Source organism: Anser anser (genome assembly GCF_964211835.1).
Source record: "Anser anser genome assembly, chromosome: 23".
In the NCBI taxonomy this organism is placed as follows: Eukaryota; Metazoa; Chordata; class Aves; order Anseriformes; family Anatidae; genus Anser; species Anser anser.
The window spans coordinates 295,428-317,748 of record NC_139744.1 but is presented as its reverse complement, the minus strand read 5'-3'; the positions used below and the strand labels follow the sequence as shown (position 1 = coordinate 317,748).

The 22,321-nt window shown below is 42.9% G+C and overlaps 1 protein-coding gene and 1 long non-coding RNA gene across 9 annotated transcripts; one reads left to right on the top strand and one right to left on the bottom strand.

Moving 5' to 3' along the window:
- The first annotated feature begins 3 nt into the window (after window positions 1-3).
- LOC310885736 lies at window positions 4-12,494 on the top strand. Its single transcript, XR_014574949.1, has 3 exons — window positions 4-2,935; window positions 7,514-7,734; window positions 12,299-12,494. It is a non-coding gene; the product is annotated as an uncharacterized lncRNA (long non-coding RNA).
- Window positions 9,927-22,149, bottom strand: CALCOCO2 (calcium binding and coiled-coil domain 2). Of its 8 annotated transcripts, none has more exons than XM_083809417.1 (14): window positions 22,018-22,115; window positions 20,995-21,182; window positions 19,031-19,219; window positions 18,404-18,506; window positions 17,902-18,035; window positions 17,047-17,172; window positions 16,418-16,545; window positions 16,216-16,306; window positions 15,300-15,422; window positions 14,462-14,548; window positions 13,326-13,421; window positions 12,502-12,643; window positions 12,064-12,101; window positions 9,927-11,521 (listed from the first exon to the last, which is right to left on the bottom strand). In XM_083809417.1, the coding sequence occupies exons 3-14, from the start codon at window positions 19,211-19,213 to the stop codon at window positions 11,345-11,347; spliced, it is 1,428 nt and encodes a 475-aa protein (XP_083665543.1). In that variant the 5' UTR covers window positions 19,214-19,219; window positions 20,995-21,182; window positions 22,018-22,115; the 3' UTR covers window positions 9,927-11,344. The 8 variants fall into 8 exon arrangements, with proteins under 8 accessions (XP_083665543.1, XP_083665547.1, XP_083665546.1 ...); XM_083809421.1 differs by having other exon boundaries at window positions 21,119-21,182; window positions 22,018-22,107; XM_083809420.1 differs by having other exon boundaries at window positions 20,995-21,080; window positions 22,018-22,036.
- Window positions 22,150-22,321: the final 172 nt, after the last annotated feature.

The following is a 22,321-nucleotide window of genomic DNA, read 5'->3' as shown; positions in this document are numbered from 1 at the left end:
TACCCTTGAGATGTAGACCTGGCAGATCCTATCCTGCCCAGGTTTTGTCCTTCTCAGTTTTGGTGATGAAGATGCTTCTCCAGTGACAGCCAAAGTCCAGTTTGCAGATATAAGTCTGCGTTTCCTTGCTATGCTATTGGCCTGCAAATTGTCGTAACTATGAGGAGGGAAACAGAATAGACTCTTTAAAAGTTATGAAATAATTGCATTAAAGCTGCTTTCTAAGGTAGACTTTCTAGACCTAGTTTTTCAATCTTTTGCAACTTACTGTAACAGCAAAATAGGACTGTAAGGCACTTATAATGGTGAAGAATCAGGACAACCTTCCCTCCGCTCTCCACACTTAGAAAAGTTTTAAGTGACAATTGGTTATTTTTCCGTATTTATTTCCCAGTAGTTTAACATAAACAGAACTATGTGCTCTCCTCTAGCACAGAATATTAATCTTTGTCTAGTTCAGGAAGGGTTTCTACTGTTATGCTGGAAGTTCACAGAATCATAGAATAGCTTGGGTTGGAAGGGACCTTAAAGACCATCTAGTTCCAATCCTCCTGCCATGAACAGGGATGCCACCCACTAGATCAGGTTGCCCAGGGCCCCATCCAGCCTAGTCTTGAACAATTCCAGGGATGGGGCATCCACAACTTCTCTGGGCAACCTGTTCCAGTGCCTCACCACCCTCCGAGTGATGAATTCCCTCCTAACATCTAATCTAAATCACCCCTCTTTTAGTTTAAAACCATTCCCCCTTGTCCTATTGTCTGCCTTATCAAAAAGTTGCTCTCCATCTTTTTATAAGTAGTATATATACTTTCTATATACTACTACTTTCTATATATACTTTCTATATACTACTTTATAAGTAGTATACAACTTTCCTTTTAAGTATTGAAAAAGCTGCAATGAGGTCACGGCAGAGGCTTCTCTTTTTCGGGATGAACATCCCCAGCTCTCTCACCCTTTCTTCATAGGACTCCTATGAAGTTTCTTCATAGGAGCTCTAAGAAGTTTATTAAGATAGCACTTAATAAAATGCAAATAAGAAATTAAATCAGACAGGAAAAAATAATTGTGCCAAGAAAGTCAGGCTTTAGAATTTACTCTGCAGAAAGACACCAGCTTTACCACCCTGCTCTTGTTCCTAGCCAGGAACTCTTTTCTACAGATCTCACTGCTTCCATGAAAGCAGCTAATTTTCTGGGTAAAGAAACAAGGAAAAACCAAACCAAACCAACCAACCAAACAAAAATAAAACAACAAACAACAATAAAAACACAAAACCCACCTGTATCTTGATCGTGTTTTTTTTTTTTCACAGTCAAAAAGGGACCATCATACATATAAAAAACACACTATCCAGCTCGCATTCATAAAGACTTGATTAGACTTGATTTTTCATTTCCATTAACCAATCTGTTGAGATGGTATAGCCTGTCCAGTATGCTGTCCACTCCTCATTATCTCTTGCTCCCCAAAAGCCATACCATCTAGCAGCTCCATGCACTACATCACAAAGCAGAAGCAGTTTCAAGAGAATGAATATTTGCAATTTCAGACTTTGTCTTCTGAGGGAGATGTATCATCACCTTTCAGTTAGACCTCGGCAATAAATCAAGGTGGATTGCTTCTGTTTGCTGTGGATGTATTATTTACTAACTGCCTGTTTTAGATGTCAATCTGAGCAATTAGTCATAAATGACTACCAAGACAAACAATTTCTTGCTGTTTCAGAAGCTTCATAGTAGCCAGCAATAACTGCTAGAACAAACAGTTCCATTGATATTCCTGGTGAGTGGTGAAAAACAAAGATTCCTGGAATATGAGCCTGAATAATGCTTTATTTGAATTGGGAACGGAGCCACTTGTAGTGCTTCTTCATGTTCTGCACTCAAGGCATGAGTCCAGAAAGTGCTGGCATGAACTCACAGGCGTATTAAGTTTTGACTTCTTGCCTAGCTTCAGTCATTATGAGAGAAATATGTATAATGCTCACAAGCTACTCCTTTAAAAAGATTAAACATTAGGGACAGCGAACACTTGCAAAGACCAAGTGTTAGAACAACAGAGGACACTCTGGGGGCAATAAAGAAATATTTGGCTAATGACTGGTTGTGTATGGCTGCAGCGAACTGCATCAGGAGGGGAATTTTGAGACACTGCCAAACTCCGCAAAGCCAGACACGGAAGCTTTTGACATGCAACGTTCCACACGGCATTTTAAAACCATGCCGCGACCCCCGCACAAACGTCGGCTCGCTTCTCCTTCAGGAATCGGCCGCCCCGCGACTGCTGCGGCCTCAGCTCGAGGCGGCAGGCGCGCCCCCCGACACCGCCCCTCGGGACCGGCGCCCAGCCCGGCAGCCCCGAGAGCCCACCGGGCTCGTCCATGGGGCCCTGCCCCGCCCCCCGCGCCCAGCCGCGTAGCTGCGGTGCGCGGGGATCGGTCCAGCGCCAACGGGACGCCCCGACCGGCAGCGTACTGCCAGGAGCGCCCTTACGAGGGCCGCTGCTCCCCGAATCCACCGCCATCAGGCTCGGAGGCGCCGAGAGGTGCTGGCACCTGTCGTGCCCCGCAGGCGGCCGGGCCGGGCCGGGCCGGGCCGGATAGCGCCGTGCGGGTGCCCGCGGGGCCTCCTGCGGCCCCACCCGGCCCGCCTCGGCAGACGGCCTCACTTGGCGGGGCGGAGCCGGAACCCGCCCTATCCCTCACCCTAACGCCTTCTGATTGGGCAAATGGACGAGCATACCCCCTTCGCCCCGCCCCTTTATTAACGTATTGCCGCTCCATTGGGCCGAGCGACCGGGAATGTCTGTGATTGGATACACGTTGCAATGGAGAAGACAACGAAACGACGCGCTGGCGTCACTGGCATGCGCTAGGGCTGCCCATGCGCATTCCGGCGCCCCCAACTCCCACCCTCGAACGAACGGCCCGGTAACTGACCCCCTTCTTTTGAACGGCCACAGCCAATCACAGCCGCGACGACGGGGCGTATTTGCATATTCATGAGGCGCCGGGGCGCGAAGGGGCGTCTGGGAGGGGCGGTCGGTTGCCGCCCGAGGGCGGTGGGGGGGCGGGGCGGGGCGGCGGTTGGGCGGTTGGGCGGTTGGGTGGTTGCGGCGCCTCACGGCCGGGCGCGGGCAGGGTTTCTGAGGCGGCCCCGCTGCAGCCGCTGCTGCGGGCAGGCCGCGTGGGGAGGGCTGCACCTCTGGTCCGCTTTGTGACCGCTGGGGGGAGGCCGGAGGAGAGAAGTGAGGGGAAGCGAGTGTCTTGCGAGGCCCAGGCCAGCTCCGTGTAACGGGAGGGTATCAGAGCCCTTGGCAGAACTAAAACGTTGGTGCTCGAGTAGCAGCGGGCGTGCTGCCCTGCCGCGAGGGCAGGGTGCTCCTGTCCGTGAGGCAGCGGTGCTTCCAGAGAGCAGCCGCGCGTCTGCCCGCCGGGACGGCACCTCAGGACGCGGTTCTAAACAAGTTGGCAGGCTGATCCGCGCCAGCTCTGTCAGCGCTACCCTAGGTCTGCGTAAGTGGCAGCGCAGACTTGTGTTACGTATTTAAACAGGCGCAAAAGTCATCCGAAATAAGCAATATTGAAACAAAATTGCCAGCTTTGGGAAGGCGAAATTAGATGCTGAAGTCTGTTGGTGCTGCTGACACAACGGGTAGCACCGTCTACATCCAGAATTTGCAGTTGTTATTGTTAATTCTGTTGCCGTGGAAACAGACGGAGAGTGCTAAAAATGGAGCAGGTTGTTCTAAGCTAATTGTTAGACACAAAAAAACTTGGGTTCCGTTTTTTTTTCTTTTTTCTTTTTTTCAGATACTGATTCCTTTAAACTAACCTTCTCCATTTCCATGGCAGCAGATTTACTAGAATTCATTTTAAATTTTACAATCCTGGTATATGTCATAAGGTTAAGAGTTTTCCAACATCTTCTATCGAGTTAAAGATCCAGTGAGCTCCTTAGATTTATTTGAGCAATCTGTAGCATACCCAATAAGATACATCCAAGTGATATATTGGTATATAGCTTCTGCATTAAAGCAGTGTGTTTTTCTCTTCTGCTGCTTATAAACACAAATGTGAGAGCCTTTATTGCTAGAGAAATTTTCATTCAGGATCTCACAGTGATGCATCAGATCTATATTCTGTCTCCTACTGGGCCACATGTTTTAGGATAAAATGCAAGAATCTCATGTTTAGGCGTTGTCTTAGACAAGTGCACTGAGAAATATAATTTAATATATCTTTCAAAGTTAATGTATTTTCCAAAATATATGCTAGCAGTATAACCCTGAGTATTCTTATTAAAATTATTCTTTTAGGAACAGAGGGGTGTTCTAGTAGGTAGCTTGCAAGAAAGTTTGAGTGTCACCATTTTGACTGGTTCATTAAAAAACAAACAAAAACAAGCACCCACAATACAGGTAATTAAAATTATTTTATAGTAACAGAGAAGGAACTTCTTGAAGGTGTGAAAACCACGGAGCTGCCTCAAAGAAGATGCTGATATTCTCTGGATGATTTAGTGAAGAGCCCTTCATCCAAACCTTTCCAACATTTTGTATCATATCTATCCTACCAATCACACTCTTTAAGGAAGGATTGTCAAATTTAATGATTTCATTAAGACAAACATGGATTCATATATACTGCTACAACCATGTAATACCTTTAGGGATTAAAAATCCATATCGCTCTCTCAGCTGTACTGTCTAACATGCAGTACCTGCCCTCAAAAATATGTTAATAACTGTTAATAAAAATGGAATTAACTACACTATGATGCTTACAGAAATGCAACTTACTATTACAGAAGCAGTTTTAGTGTAAAAAAAAAATGTTCAGAATCTTCAGACACCATCTTTTTGTCTTTTTCTTTGTCACTATTTGTTTCTGGTTGCAGTTAGATGCCATAATCATGACCAAGGCCCCACAGGAATACACACTATAAAAGCACATGCAATATTCTAGTCTCATCCTGTTACTGGGGAAGGGATGCAGGCAGGGTATGAGACATACAGATATAAGTGCCCCGGGGCTTGAGTTATCAACTCACTCTCAAAGCAGCTGCTCCCACTGGCAAATCTCTTATGGCTCAGCAGAGGAGAAGTACAGGCTGATGAACCCCACCAGGTTTTTCAGACTGGGAAAACCATTGGGAAGGGTTAAAAACTCCCTGGGGTCTGAGAGACATCAATCCCTTTTGACAGGCATCCATTTTTTTCTCCATCCTGGCTCACTTCTTGTGCTGTGCAGCCTTTCTCAAAATGAATGTTAAATCTAGTGAGGGAGAGGGGGATTATGCCACAAATTTTCTGTGAGACTGGCCAAATTCCTTCATGTCTACATAGCTGTTTCCCCATCTATTACACAGAGTCAATATTTAATTGTGTTATATATATATATGTATATAAGACCTACTTCTTCATTGCTTGGGTGGTTCATAGAGTCATAGAGTCATAGTAATGTGAAAGGAGCTATATTTTATAGTAATTAATTTAGCATCTGTGTTGTTGATGGCTTTACTGTATTTTAGGCTCTCAGTGCCAGACTAGTAATTATATAAGACTGTAAGCCTTGGGTACTCTGAAGCTAGTGGAAGCTTTGTCATCAATTTCATTTTTTTATTTCTGTTACGTGGTAAGCCAAGGTGCAAACCTACATTTAAGCATAAAGTGACCTTGCTTACAAATTTTAGTAAGTTCTGGAGCCTGAGAGGAGAGAGTCCACATGATCTCTTAAACAGGGCACCATGCAGTCCCATCTACTTTTCAAGTGGGATGGGCACCAAGTACTCTTGATCCAAGCCAATCATATTATATCCCATGATATCATATAGTCAGCAGAGAATGGATGAGTGAGCTCAAGCTCCTTCCTAGAAAACTTTAGTGTTATATGCAGCAGGGTGCTACGATCTCTGCACACAGCTAAGCTATATTTCAGGGTAGATGAAATATGGGTCAAGGGACATTGTATTAACCCAGTTTCTGGCCAGGTGCAGTGAATCACAGAAACATTGCTATTTGGATCAGGATGCAGTGTTAAATTTTCCCTGAAGGCAGTTTGGTCTGGCTAGGAAGGTTAAAAGTTTCATCTTGAGAAGAGTTCTCTTTTACTAACAGCAAGAGATTGTCCACACAGTATCACTGCAGTAGCCCTACTGCTTAAATTGTGATGAAAAAATAATAAAGCCCTCTATTTGCTGAGATTTACTACTTCACACACCAACAGAGCAAAATGTAAACTGCAACACAACCATCTTTATTCCACAAGCATCTCTGGTTCTGTTATTTCCCTTCTCAAGTCCCCCTGGATGAATAGCCCTTCCCCCTCACAATGCTGAATAGGCCAGGTGACTCCAGAACCGGCCACCCAGCAGATGCTTCCGCAGTACCAACTGTTCTGAATCCCCCATCCCATCTCCAGCTTTTTTTTTTTTCCCTCCTTCCCCTGTGTCCTACCAATCTAGGCTGCCTGGCACATGCTGCAAGCTGCAGTCCCACTGGAGCGATATTGTGATGGAAATGAGGGAGGGGATCCAGGCAGAACTGCACAGATTTACAGCACTCTAAGGGTTTCCATTAAAAACCTTGACAACTTGTTATTTATGAGTAGACGAACAGCTCTTCTAATACCCAGGGCCTAGACCCCATTCACTTCAATAATGCTGGTTTGGAATAAATGAGCCAGAGGATGGAAACCAGTTCTGTTAGTATAATGGAGGTGGCTAATAGCTGTTTAGAGAAAACAACTGATGTAATTCTGGGACCCAGCCCTTTCACCAACAAAACTATAAAGGTTCGATTCTTCAGTGCGTTTCACATAGTGATTTAATTCAGTACAAAGAGGGTCATAAACAGTAGTGTTCTGATTTCATGCCATTATATACCCACTTTGCACTGTCTATTTGTGCTAGTGCAGTGGAGAAAAAGGGACTCGTTGTACAAGCAAGTATGTCTCAGTTTGGATCTCCACAGCAAAACAAAGATAAATAAATTTCTCCTTACAAAACAATATAAGCAAAAAAAGAGCTCTGCATAAGTATAATATCTTCATTTTTCATCCTCACAGGGACACGTGAGCATTTCCTTTGCCAGATTTTTCTGAGTTGCCCTGTCTAAACCAGTATGGCAGTCTACCGGTGTCATTTTTAAACCATGTTTTTTTAACCATGATTACGTCCTTTATTCTCTTCCCTTTTCCGTCGTTGACTTGACAAATACAGAAGCAGTGCCACGTACTAAGCAGTACAGGCCCGATCCCTGAAATAAGGACTTTGATGATCAAAACACTTTAAATCCTAGGACGTGCATTATGCTGCTGTAAAGAATTACCCATCTCTTCTGCTGAGTCTTAAAATCAGACAAGTTGGTTAACAAGTGCAACCACTCAATTGCTGGCTTGGACACTGCTTTCCTTTTTCTCTATTGTTCACCTGTGTCTTGTCTATTTACATTCATTTTGTTGGGAATCTTTTTATTTCCTTTCTGTTTTCTCTGCTTTACGTGACAGCCTCAATACGGTGAAGTGAAGCACCAGCAGTGCTCCCAGACTGTGTTCTTGCAGCACTGCCAGATGGACTGTGCTCCGTGCTTCCTGTGTTCTCCCGCACCCTGAATCTCAGCACTGTGATTTCAGGGGAGAAGGATAATGCTGAAGGGCCAACTTGTTCTGCAGGAAGAGGGGGGAAGACATGGACAAATGAAGAGGAAACAGGAGGAGAAAGGGCAGAGGTAAGAGGCTGCTAAAGAGAGAAAGTGGCTGTAAGATTGTGAATATCACTTTGTGAAAGGAACAGAGACAGCAGCCAGTTATCTTAGCAGCCTTTCAAATACTCTGTCAAGGCTGAAAGACTTTGAGACTCTGGAATCTGTAACTGTCTCCCTTGTGGCCAGTCTCTTTTTTCTGCAGTGAAAATAACTTCCCAGGCAAACAATGGCCTTTCCTATGGAAAGAACTGACATCAGTTAGTATGTGATACCCTCTGTGGCCATAGTTGGGATCCACAGCATGCCTTTGCAGCTTGAAGATGTTATCATCTGGTTTGTATTTTACACACAAAAATACCTATCAAGTGAAAAATGATTTTACATGGAGAGAGATATTCAAAATGTACTCTATGTGAGTGGGAGAGAGAAAGCCCAAGGGAAGAACCAACTTCTTGTAAAACATAGCCAAAAGATCTGACAAAAAGCAAGGGAGAACCAAGCAAAGCAAGATGAACATCTGAGTGGGTTTGCCTAGCTGGGGGAACAGAACACACTATGCTGCGCTGGGGCAGTGGCTGCTCACAGAAACCAAACCTAAGCTGGACCAAACTGATAAGCCCTGTAAAGGTATAAGGAAGTAGTAGAATTTATGTCCTCAGGCATTTGGTCCACAAAGTATAGCTCCTTCCTTCTAGATACATTTATAATAAATGCCCATTCAGATTCTGTGTGAGTTTGGTATAAATTATGCCAAACCCCTACTGTCCCTTTTGAAAATTTATTTCAATGTCCTTATGCGCGATTTATATCAACGTAAATTGGAACTCATCCAAAGTATAACTATATCTAATTATCAGCCATTTGAGCTACTTCTGTATTAAACTATCAAACTGAGGTAGGATTGAAGCCTCTTATGATTCCAAATGCTAAATACAGCCATATCATAAATAAAACTGTAAAATACAAGCAAAATGAAGATTTACTTAGAAAATATATAATGTAATTTGTGCTTATGGGTAAATTGGTTCCTGGCTGCCCAGAATAGGGAAGGTATGACCTGCATCAGGCTGAAGTATATGTCTTTGGAGTCTGAATCTGCATTATTATTACAGAAAACAAATGACATACCTTAAAACACTTTAAAAATTCAGCATCCTCAGGAGATTTATTGCAGTCTGACCCCCTCTGCTGGCGACATGCTTGCTGTCAGTGTACCATAACCTGCACTTCAAAACAGGCTCTGTGATTTGTAGAGATGACAGGTGCTGGCAAGCAGAAAATGATAGGTACCAGCATAAAAGGGATGGAGACTTGGCAGTTCAGGGGCACTGACACTTGGCACTGATAGTTCAAGGACACAGACAGCATTGTGACATAACTCTAACCCCAAATGATTGGGTTTGGCTTTAGGATTTGAGCCAGTTCCAGCAGAAGTGTAGAAAGGCAATAGGTCTGGTAACTGGTATTAGGGTGAACTATCAGGGTTTTAATAAAGACTGCTTTTGTGACTCTCCACATTTGATTTGATTCTGTCAAGATGTAAAGCAGTAAAAGACAAATGTAATTCGAAATGAGGACACAGAGAAAAAAGTTGGAGGGGGGATTTTCTTGAAAAACAATGGGACATTTCCTGAGGAAACAGGTGTTCAGTTAAAAATTGGCCTTATTATGACATAATATTTGTCAAAATTGGGAAAAATGTCAGGAATGTTGATATATACTATAGTAACCAACAATGTCAAAATATGCACAATACCAAGTATATGCACAATATTAAAAAAAAATTTTAGTGTCCAGAGTGAGCGTTTTTTCAGCTTTTTCTTTTACTCTAGGGAAAAAATAAATGTTGATACACTGGATGTCCCTATCACATAGCAGAAATTCAGCCAGCTCTAGGCTTTTAGATCAGCAGTACTTGGAACTGATATGAACAAACAGATCCCATACAGCTCATTCTACTTTCCGGGTTTGTTCATGTTACCTCATACTTCTTTGGCTTTCTTGATATATTCCCATGCTGTGAGGAACCAGTGAGGATCAGCCACTGAAATATGTCTTGTTAAACAGAAGCAGACCCACTAACCACAGAGATGCTATGTTACATGCTAAAAAATATTCAGAGGTGTGCTTGAGTACTTTGTTCAAGAGAAGCTTCACAAAGTAATTGAAGACCCCATCAATTTCCCCAATTTATTTAAGAAAAATAGACAGTCATCTTTTTCAATGATTTTCTCAGTACAGTTTTTATTTTTAACAACTCCTATTATGTTACAATTTTTTTTAAAAAAATGCTTTCCAGTATAGTACATCTTAAAGACAGAAATACTCTATTTAAACCTAGGTTGATAAAAAAAATATGTATAAACAAAACAGTAAAACATTTTGAAGTCTTTCTTACTCTTAATAGTCTTAAAACTCTATGTAAACTTCTTAGGATTTTCTATTGCTTCAGATATTCAGCAGAAAATCCAGTCTAATACAGCTGGATAATAAAATTTCACCCATTTATGTTTGTACAGACTAAATAACTGTTAATCATAACTTGAAAATCCCAAAGCAGAAATAAAAATAGTAACTGGATAATCTATTCACAAAGTACTGTAATATTCCAAGGCACTTAGCAGTTTTGAATCAATGTTTTGGTTTCAGAATAAGCTCTTCTTTTTAAATCAATAAGGTTTAGAAACATAAAAGAGAAATAATCCAGATTCATCACTTCCTTTAAATGAGGATGCCCAGTTTCAAGACTAAGAGGCCATTTATCCTCACCACTGTTAAGAAAACTCAGCTACTGCTTTCCTATGGGCTCCATGCCATGCTGACCTTTCCTGTTTCAGAAATTTCAGGGTTCCTTCGTTATGAGATGGAGGCATGACAGTGTCAGAGCGATTGCACAAGCACAGTTTAAGTATATCACCACTTTAAGTCTGGTCATACAGAGAAAAGGGAAAACAGTGCATGCACCTTGTTCTACAAGCTATATTGCCTACTTTGCTGTAAGAAGAGCCCTAGACCTTTAGATCTAGAAACAGGTATTTAGTCTCTTTATAAATATATTTCACTTGTTTTATGACTGATGACAAAGTAAAATGTATTTTCATTTAGACTTTTTATTAGCAATTAAATCAGCATTCCAGAAGCTGAGCTGGACTGAAGGTGTGATCCTAAAAGACTCCACAATGTTTCTCGTCTTTGGTTAGCGATCACAGTGCTATACTGAAGAATAAAATTGTTATAATAGAGATATATCAGCCAAGTACAGAAAACTGTTACATTACATCTATTATTTGGCCCTACCTAGATGAACAGCTACATAGACAATCCTGTTATAAAGAACTGGTACCATATTCAACTACTTTACTTATGATAGGATTTGTGACTCATTTAAAAAGCACATATATTTGATCCAAGATGGAGGACTTAAGTTGATGACAATTCAATTTCAGGATATGGATATTTGACCCAATTATGCACATATTGCATGGAACAGAAAGCTCAGAATCACAGCACTAGTAGCATATGCAGTTTTGTCAGGTTGATCTTATTAGTATGAATCAAGTCTATAGAATACTTTTGCTCTATTCTATCCTGTGGCCTCTGCCACCTGTTCTACAGAACAGATAGGAATTCAGAATTATTCCAGGCCATGACAAAAAATATGGTCATCAAACACCTGCCGATTGGACTTTTCAAAGGTCTCATTGCAGAGTGGGCACTCCAGAAGATGGCTCTGCACATGGGCCTCATAGTCACTTGCTTCAATATCTTCAGGAAATATGTCATCACACATGGGGCATTTCCTTATAGAATCCTGAAGTACAAAGGAAGTGCAAATAAAGACAGTTTAAGATTTGTATTCACATTCAAAGAGAAGAAAAAGAAAAGTTTATTAGTCAGACATTATCAGCTTTGGACAAGTCTTTCTGACTTGCAATACCCTCAAGTTTTCAAATGTCTCCAGGCTTCTGTAAATAGTACTTACAAGTCAAACTTCTACAAGGTATTCTAACTTTTCATCCTAAATAGCACATGTCCATGTCTACAATATGAAATAAGTCATTTAGCAGCTGAATGCTTCTCATTCTGACACCAGATGCTGCCAAAAATTGTTCCTTAAACATTAAGGTGAACAGAGCTTCCTTTCTCTTCCCTAACACCACCAACTGTTATTACAACAACTTAATCCTACAGGTTAAGCATACATGATTCCATTTTGTTGTCCACTTTATTACCAGGACTAAAATGGTACATAGACAATAGGCTACAGAGCTGAATTTGTAGCTCCTCATTTCAAATTGTTAATTTCTGTCTGTAAACCACTAATTCATGTCCATTCACATCCACTTTACTTACTGTTCTGGCAGCTCTTGACTCCAGGTTTGCTTCTGCAGCTGGAAAAGAAAGAAGTTCATTTAGCCACTACAAATGATTAACAGTGTAATGTGCTGATAAATAGTAATTCTTGAAACATGAGTATGTGGCCCTGGATCTAGACCTCTGTACTTAGGACTATGAAAACTGGACATAAGCCACAGAACTAGCTGCCTCACAGATGAATAAACTATCTAACAGTTGTTTCTCTTCACAGAAGATGAACAGACAGCTGATCATTTAAATCAACTCTTAACACCTGGCAGCATTTTGCCAAGTCACCTGCACACATGCAAAACTATACAGAGGTACTGCTAAGAATTTATTTTCCACAGCATCCAATTCAAGAGGGAGTACAATTTGTTGAGACTTTTACTGCCACGGATTTGTGGTTTCAGACAGACTGCCAAGTACTCTTACCATAATATGGATTACCAAACACAAGGCATCCTGCTTCAGGAGCTGGAACTGGGGCCTGAGCTTGTGAAACAGCAGAGAAAGAAGAAACATCTCTAGCCTGAGAGAGATGCCTCAGATGGGTATCATTCTCTTCCCTCAGTTTCTGCAAAGGGACAGAAGGACAGAATGAATTTCCAGAACCTCAGAAGACCATTTCAGGGAGAAGTTATACTTTGCACTAACATAGATCCTCTTAGACCAGAATCAAAATTGCTCTTCCTTTAGATAGCTCAGTCTTAGTCCTGCTTGACAAAATGGGAAAGTGAGGTAAGGAAGTGCAAGGATCTATTCTGTGACCTGCTCAGAAAGGCAAACAGGATGACCACAATAGAATAATACACTTTAAAAGACAGAAGACTGAAGTCATGCAGATAATGGCAGAGTAAGGAACAACACCATAGAGTCATTTTCTAGACTGGATGAAAAAGCTATATTCATTTAAATGAGAAAGTCCATTCACTTCAGTGAAATAACAGGAGTTTTTGAAAATCCCCACACTATTATGGGTGAACTGGTCTTGTCTGCGGTGGGGCAAAAAGGTGGAAGTTTTCTTTCCTCTTAGGCTGTACAGAGGTAGCAGCAACAACATACTGTGAGAGTGAGCACATGGTCGCTCCTATGTGCACGCAGACAGCACGGCAGCCTTGTTTTAGGCGATGGTCCACGTACAGACACAGTTAGTGATCAGTGTGGTAGAAGGGCTAATGGAACTGGACATTAGACTTAAGATATTTGTGTCATATTCAATGCAGGAGAAAGGTGAGGGAGCTGTGCCAAGTTCTCACCTGTTTTTCCTCATCAGATTCACTCTTTTTTGCTTGCAAAATCTGAAACAAATGCCTCTGCTCTTCAAGTTCTTTCATTAAGTCTCTGTTTTGTTGCTATAAAGGAAGAGGATTATTTGGTAAATTGTGGAAAACTGGCAAACAAAACCATGACAGCTCCAATCATTGTTCACATATACAGGCAGCCTCTAACTGCATTTATTACCAACAAATAAACATTCACTTGCACCACGAGTCTTACCATTTCATAGTTTGTGACCTTGGATATCTCCGCATTACCAACCACTTAACGTCTGCATTTTCAGCACAACATGAGAGATGACATGTGACCTCGAAAGGGGACATATGACAGGTCAAACAAAGTGGTAGGTTGAAGAAAAGGAACTATGACTGCTGAAAAATCTACACTGGCAGATGAGAACTCTCCAAGTCTGCCAAATTCTCTGCTACTGTGAGACTTGCATTGACTGTGGATAGCTAGTACCTCCTTAGGAATCAGTGTTGTACCTAAGTCTTGATTTAAATCAGTAAATTAGATAAGCTAGAGTACTTAGGGATTCAGTAGTCATTCTCAAAGTATCACTCTAAAAATCCTGAACATTTGGCATCACAGTGGAGGTAATCACATAATCCATTTTAGGCATCTAACTTTCAATGTCAGAAACAGAGTAGAGCCTCCAAAAGTGTCCTGAGCAGCACAGACAGAGAGAAGCACCTTTAGAAGGTCACTCAGGGCAACAGGCTAAAGAAGATGATGGGACAGCCTCAGACATCACCAGTGATGGTTCAGTAGAAAGAAAACGCCATCGCATGTTTCCCTTTTCTAACGTTCACAGTTCTTCATGTAGTGATTTTCAGTGCTGAGGTTTGTGGATTACTTGCCAAAGATCTGCAGAAGTTACCTAAGAAAAGCAAGCCTTTTGACCATAAACTTAAATATTACACATAAAGGCATCTGCAACATCCCAGGGAAATTCTGATGGTTCTGCAAATTGAAAAAGGGTGGACAACGGCACTTTAAGTAAATGTCAGCTTCCCTACACAAATACCAGCAGATTCTATACAATGCAGCAGAGCTCTATGCTCAGCTCTTTTGGAACCGTCTCCCCAACTTCACCCCCAAAAATGCTGGTCACCTGCTCATTCTGCAGACGAAGTGACAAGTTGGCCTCTGTCTCTTTCAAGTTCTCCAATCGATGTTCAAGCTCCTTCTTTTGCTCTTTCTGCACAGGAATCCCAGATTTTCAAAGGCAGAGTTGCAAAGGCAATGTCAAAGAAAAGAGGTGTCAGGTAAGGATGGGGGGCAGAGCATCAAACTATAGAATAGAAACTTTGTATTGTTTACAGGTTTTTGGGGGGCATTCTGACCATATTTCACTTTTTTATTTTATTGATTATTCAATGCCAAATCTATGACTGTAAAGATGAGACAGGGGCAAAAACATAAGCAGACAGGAGACCAGCAGGGTTGCTGCCTCTCACCAGTTACTAGTAGCTTCCTGTTGGATGCAAAATTAATGGCATATAGTCTAAGCAGATTTAGGATAACTTGTCTTGTTTACACATAAGTCCCAGTCCTGAAACAGTTTTGCATATTTGCAACAATTTCCAATCAGCCAAATATCAGTCCTGAGTTCCCACTTCCCTACCTCATCCCTTGAGCTGGCTCAAAAGAGATGAAGACGGAGACTGAATTTTCTTGCTAGAGAATCAGAATTACAAAATTTAGTTATACAGGTGTTTCTTCCAAAACCACAACGTGTGTGTGTGTACTATAAGAATTTGTCAGATGGTTTGTTCGCAGAACCACCTATGTGGATTCCCATGCCACCATGAAGACTTCTCTGTTTGTCATGAATCTCCTAGACTTTTCATAAGATTGAGCAATATTTGTACCTGGTTACTGCCAAGTATACCTCTCAGCCTCTATTCCCTGGCTTCCCCAAGCACCTTGATATTTAGGGGAGGTTTTACCTGTTGAGTTATAGTCATGCATAACTGACAATTCTCTTCCTTTAAACTTTCAAGCTGCTCAGTCTTGTCATGGTCCATACGAACCAGGTTTTCCATTTCTTTCTCATAATTCAACACTTGAGACTAGGGAGAAAGAAGAATGGGCAGAAAGTGAAAATTTAATAGCTATGATTGAGACAGACAGGCCCCTTTTGCTGCACAAGAAAATCACTAGAACCCGCAGCTACTTAATTTTTTTCCTGCAAACTTTTTTTCCATTAAAACCTTTGTAGAAAATTAAAATAGTTACATGGGGATATATCAGAGTTGATAAATCCATTAAAACTCAGTATTCACTCATATGTTCTTTGAGGAGCTTTCTACATTTTAAAATGTCACTTCTAGTCTGGGAATTCAGATAGTAAAGAGAAAAATAGTGGCTGTTTAGCCAGATGTTTAGCCTATTACTCTGAGTTTCCCATATCCCACATCTAACAAACAAGCTATTTTCATTTACCTTCTACCTTCACACACCTCCCAGATTTTGTCTTGTTTTTACCCAATATTGAACATAATTTTAGAAAATTTTTCAAAACAGAAGTGTTTTCTGCCTGGATCCTTACCTAGCAGGAGGTGAACAATGGTGTGATTTTGGTCAACTTAATGAGCATGCAAAGGGAACGTGTTTAGGGAGTAAAATCCTTATAATTTCTTTTAGCACATCCCACACTATCCTTCCTTCCATAATATAGCTTTCTTGAGGTTTCTTGGACATAAACCATATCAGAGCCTGACATTTTCCGAAAGAACCCACATAACCAGAAAAGAAACTTATACATCACATATTTGCTCAAGATTGCACAGCTCTCTGTCAGACAAACTAAGACCATCAGAGACAGTTCACAAAAGCAAAGGAGGGCAGCTATATGTTTTCTACCTGCAGCTGATCCATGTGATCCAGGGCTGTTTTCAATCTGGTTTCCAAGCGTACCTTTTCAGAGGTCACATTCTGAATTTGCTCTTTGAATCTACTCAGAACAAATCAAAACACACCATACTTTCACAAATGGAAATTTAATCCACAACGGTAAGGTGCTTAAATGAAATACTGTTTTAAGAGATGCTGTAAATACACTTACTGGTGCAGTTCTGCCTCTCTGCACTCATCCAGCTCTTTTAGATGTTTATTTTCCTTTTTCAGGGAATTCAGCTCCAGCTCCAGTTTTTCTGTGCTGCTCCTAAGAGACTCTAAACCATTCTGCAGCTCCTGAAAATCAAAGACAGGTCAATAGGAGGCAAAATGGGACCCAAGCAATAGTCCTGCTCTGAAGTGGAACTGCAAAATCCTTCTAATGCAACACTTGCAGGCAGCCCACCTTAAGGAGAAAAATCTCTCCTTTGCATCTTTCAGACCCTATTTTATTTATATTAAGTCCTGAGCAAAACTGAAGGAGGAAACAATAATGATGAAAGAACATTAGAAACAGGGCTGGCCTTGCAATTTTGGGACAGCCTACTGAACAGTTGTGAAAACTCCCTTTCCCATATGTTCCTGATCCCTTTTTCTTGTGAAGCCTCTTGTTCATCATTATCATTCTTATTGTAGTAGAGTTGTTGTAATATCTGGTAAATGATTAAAGAGATAATATGCGGAGAAACCTCCTTAATTTTTTCCTGGAAGCATACAGTGGAGCAAGACCTGACTCGGTCTCTCTTCATCTTTCAGACTTAAAGCTTCTGACTTTATATATATTAATTTTTGTTGTACCTGTGTCTTCTTGAGCTCTTCTTGCAGTTCCATGTTTTGTTTCTGGAGACTTGCGCAGGTTGCTTGCAGCTCCTCATTTTCTTTAAGCAAATTTTTGTTTTGTAGTTCAATCTCTTCCACTTCTCCCTGGCAAACAACAAATTTGTTTAGTCATCATGGAAACATCAAAAATCTATCTTCCGAAGAACACAGTATGAAGAGCTAAAAAAGATGAATTCTGCAAAAGGGAACATCATGTACCTCCTCAGGTTTTCATTATTAGTTCAGACGAGACTGCTACTTCACTATCCATAGTCTGTCCAAAGCTGACCATCAACACAGTCCTTGAATACCAAGCACACACTACCTCTGATCTTTTAAGATGCTCAATCTTAAAGCAGAGGCAGAAGCCTGCAAATTTTTTTGTAGCTTGTAAGATTAGGACCACAGACTGATTTTCTGTGTAGTAGTTAGTAAAAGGGCTGCACACAAGACACTGCAAAATAAGGGTGCTTGGCTTCACAACACCTCAATTATTGTCCATGTGTATGTTCTTACTCCCATCTAATGGAAGGCTGTTTCTATGAACATTACATTTCCACTAAAAAATATTCAAAATGCCCTGAAACACTATGTATTTAGTCACTCCCCATTAAGAAGAGCTCACAATCTAAGTAAACTAGTCTGATAAATGTCAGTTAGAGAAACAAAGGCTGCCCAAATTTGGGTGACAGATGAGTAGCAAAGCCAGGAATAGAATCCAGATCTGCTGAGTTCCAGCTCAGCATCCGATTTACTGGATCTCTCCAACTTAGCAATGAGCAGATGCCAATAAAAGCAAAGGCAGGAAAAAGCAGGGGAAGAGAGGACACATACCTGTGTGGTTACCACCAGGATATCATCCTCAGTCTCTGCTCTGAACTGGAAAGGAACACTGGCTCCACGGACCACACCATCCTGGTCGATGTAGCAGAACTGGTAGTATTCATCATCCTTCGGTAGGTAGTAAGCTTCAGACAAACACAACAATCCTGTCATATGCTTGTAATTACTCAAGTCTCTTAACTATATAGCACAGAAAGTCAGCACCTAAGAAAACAGACATCTTACTTCAATATTGTTCCTCCACCATTAGTAAGCCTTTGTGCCAGTGATAAGAACACAAACAATATCACTCAGTCAGGATGGCAGAATCCAGTAGATTTGATTTTTTTGGCTGTAATTATGCGACTTGAAGTTTACTACAGCATGTTACTACACATTTTCTCAAATTCTAAATGTAATACTTATAAGTGGCAGTACTGTGGGAGTTTGTGTGTATGTGCCTGTGTGTACACATACACATACATTCCCTGAGTGACCCAACCTCCCAACCCACCTTTGAACTGGATCTGTTGCTGCACAGCGGTATCACCATGGACATCACCGGGCAGAGAAGCCCACATGAATGTGTAATATTCCCGGGTTGTTTTCCATCCCACCTGCAATAACAAAATTCTTAAAAGGGATCACATAGTTCATGCTTATCCTATGGCAACTGGACTATATTTCCACATAGATCAGTTAATGGTAGGACTTTTGTGTTGATATCCTGACTCCACAGAGTTGTGGTCTACGCGTAAATCAAAGCTACTCGCTAGCATATGCCTTATTCTATGGTCTGTGTTAGGGAGGCAAGGGGAGCACTGAAGTAGGAAATGTGTTGGAAGGGATGGTGCCAACATGATCTTTAATGCAATTATTCTTCACTGATTCTGTGAATCACAGTCTGTTTAATTAGTCTTGAAGCTGATCAAGTAACAACGTGTCTGGCATTTTGTCTCAGGGCACAAGAAAAATGCTGTATTACACAAAGTTATTATTGAAAAAAAATCTCTTACCCTGTTCTACCAAAGCCCTAAGGCCTTTCTTAGGGATGAAGTATGAATTAAACGTCAAATTACTTGTTTCTGACAGCTGCTGCCTTCTCATACACGGCATATCTGGTTACACAGTATTCACTTACCCGGAAGATGCCCACCCAGTCCTTCCCACGAGGAACTATGTTGTGTGTGAGAGTATAATAACAGATTACATCTCCTCCAGGAACATAAAACTTCTCCACATTGTTAAAGATGACCTGGGAGAAGTGGCAGTTGTCTAAGAGGACAGCGGAAGTGGGAGGTTCGTCCGAAGTCTCATCCATCATGGAAGCCTACAAGAGGAAAGCGTAATGTCATTATCTCATCTTTGGATGTTGCCAACATAGTTGTATCCATGAAGGATATGAAGAGGTACAGCTGATGAATGACATAGCTGTAAGGTCCTAACCCCCTGCAGACACACCAATGTTTCTCAGCAAGGCACCTGCACTCACTGGAGTCCCTGCTGTTGTGACGAGACTGCTCCTTACATCCATGGCAGGTTGCAGTTTCTCTTCAGCAGAGTGTAAGGCTGACCCCTGCTTCCTAGCCACAGTGTCTGATGCTCTGAAGCTGCCAATGTGACACAGCAGCCCCTCTCCTGCATGGGAGTCCATGAACCCGACCCTGTTGACCATCCTAAAGATCTGCTACTCAGGAGAGAGGCAGTGGTACCTTGTAGCAGCAAGAGCATGCGTGCCTACTGGTGTGATTCCCTGCTTGACAACCCAGCTGGAACACAAGCTGTCCCTACACGCAGCCTTACATCATGTTTTTAATGTGATTTGACACTCCAGACACATCTCCACTATATGTGGTTAATGTGGGGGTGCATCACCTCTTCTGAAACCTGGAGACTAGCATATTGTTTGAGAAAAACAGAGGTTTTGCTGCGTCAGTGAAGTGCTCCTGCAGATAGCAGTAATACACAAAAATAGCAGCGTATGATCCATCATGCTAGGAGCTCCAACGTTTGTACACAGTCCCAGCCCTGACACACTTCATCTTCACTGTCTGACCACGGTGAGACACACCAGACATACTCATGCTGGTGATATGCAAACTCAACAGCCTTGCTGTTTTCTGCATTCAAATCCAACATGATGATTTGACCTCCAAATACAGCATCTTTCATCTCAGCTTTTTTGCTCCAAGAAAAAGAGGCACCTTGCTAAGATCAGCTCTCATGGAAAAGCACAAACAGAGGAGGTCCTGGTTAGGCAGGTTCTTGTAGTTCTGTCTCACAAGCCTGTGTTATGAGGCTATAATAGCCTTGGTACTTGTGACTGTTACGGTAAAACTGCAAGATTCTCAGTATCAAAATGATTATGCTGCATGGCAACAGGGTCAACAAATAGCATTGAAGCTCATGCATGAGTTATCTACACAGAAAGCTTTTCAGTGCATTGTGACACTACAAATGTGTTACGCACGACAACATAAACATGCAGTGCGTGCATCTACTGGATCTATCCGAACTGCCAGATGCCTAGGCATGATTAGAAACAACACTAAATTACCCTCTTTGCCACTGTGTCTTGCAGGCAACCAGACTTCAGCCCCGGCAATCTGTCAAGAGACAGATCACTGCTGAGAAAACCCTGCCACCAATCCCTGACAATTCAGTTCCAGAAATCCAAAGCAGAACCCTCTCAGCTGATCTTAGTGACAGTAGTAGCAAATAGGTATTGACATCAGAAATGACAGAAAGTTCATCTTGAAAAACTATCCTGCTGGAGGATTTAAGATCATCTCCAATCCATGAAACCCTTCATTTTTTGTCATGACCGAGGACATCATCTGTATTCTGTGCCAAAGAACAGCCTGAAAATCAGGCAGGAGTTTAGATGGGCATTGTGGGGTTGTGTTCAAAAAAGAAATGGTACCTGCGCAGCTGGAAAGAGCACTAATAACAGCACTGATATATCTTGCTTTGGGAGGATGGATAATTAATTCCTCCTGCCAGGAGCTGAAGGCCTTGAAATGAGTGTGCCTTGATCCTCCAGGGAATCCAGGAGTGCAGTTTAAGTTTTAGTTAGTAAAACATAGCAAATTATACATGCCTTACCTAAGCCTCAGTCTTTATTTGGCTGATGTCAACCTCTCCTACCTTGACGTGCCTTATGATGCAGTTCCCTAATGCCCTGGGACCTCCTGACAGCCAGCAGACCGAAAAGAAAAAAAATAGTAACCTAAGAATAGCTCCTTAATAACTTCAGGATATGTGCCCTTGCTGCCGTAAGACTTCAATGTAACCTGCAAAGAAAATGAAGCGTCACAGCCTGGATGCAGCAAAACAATGCATTCTTCTGAAAACAAAGATGAAGAGTGTTGGTTTTGGTAAAAATAATTGTGAAAACAAACCCAATGGTCATACAGACTGTGTTGACAGCACACTGTGCAGTTCACTTCAAGGAAAAAACAGGAAGTAGGAAGAGATTTTATTAGCGTTCAAATTTTTGTTCTATGAACAGCTTTTAAGTCATCAGTACAGGAAGGAGAGGCCCTGTGAGGCTGCTGCTGCCCGAGGAGATAGTGAAAGCCGCACCTTCGGGGATGGTAACGCGCAGCAGGCAGTCCCAGCCCCCAGCCGAGGTAATGAGGTATCATTACAGCACGCACGGAGGAGGGCACAGCATACGCTTCCTGTGATATTCACGGCCCAACTTCTCTCTGGGGGCTTTTTTTTAAACGTTGTTTTGTTTTCATTTTGCTGTTGTTGCTTTCTTCCTGTCATATACTACAGCGTTCTAAGAACGCCGAGAGCCGCGGATTCCCCCTTCCCGAGTGCGACCAACTTCCAGCCGCGGCTCGACACCGGGACACCGCGGCCCAGACGCGCCGCGCAGGCGGGTGCCCCGGGCCCGGTCCCCGTTAGCATCCCCGTGCGTGGGGTCCCAGCGGAGGCCGGGCAGCGGACCGGGGCGCTCCCCGCAGCCGGACCACCTCAGCTCCGCCGCCGGGAACCGAAAGCGAAAGCGCCGCCGCTTCGCAGCGAGCGAGCCCCGACCGCCCCCATCCTCCTGCCTGGCTCCGGGGGCAGCACACTGCGGGGCCGCGCGGCCTCCGCGTCCCCCCCCAGCTCACTCACCGAGACGCTCGGCCAGAAACCCCAGGGACGGCGGGGAGGAGGCGGAGGACAAGGACAAGGTGGAGCCCCCACACGCCGCCCCGCCCCGCGCCCCGCCCAGGTGGCCCCGGCCGCGCTGCCGGGATGCGGAGTCCGGCGCTGGAGCGCCCCGAGCCCGGGGCCGCCCCCTGCAGGGGCCGGGGAGCGGCGGGGGCGCCGCTGAGGCCGTCACGGGCCGCGGGGCTCCGCCGAGAGCGCGCGGGCTCGGCACAGCGGGAGCCCGAAGTCCCGGTCACGGCCTGCGGCGGCCCCTCCGGCCGCTCCC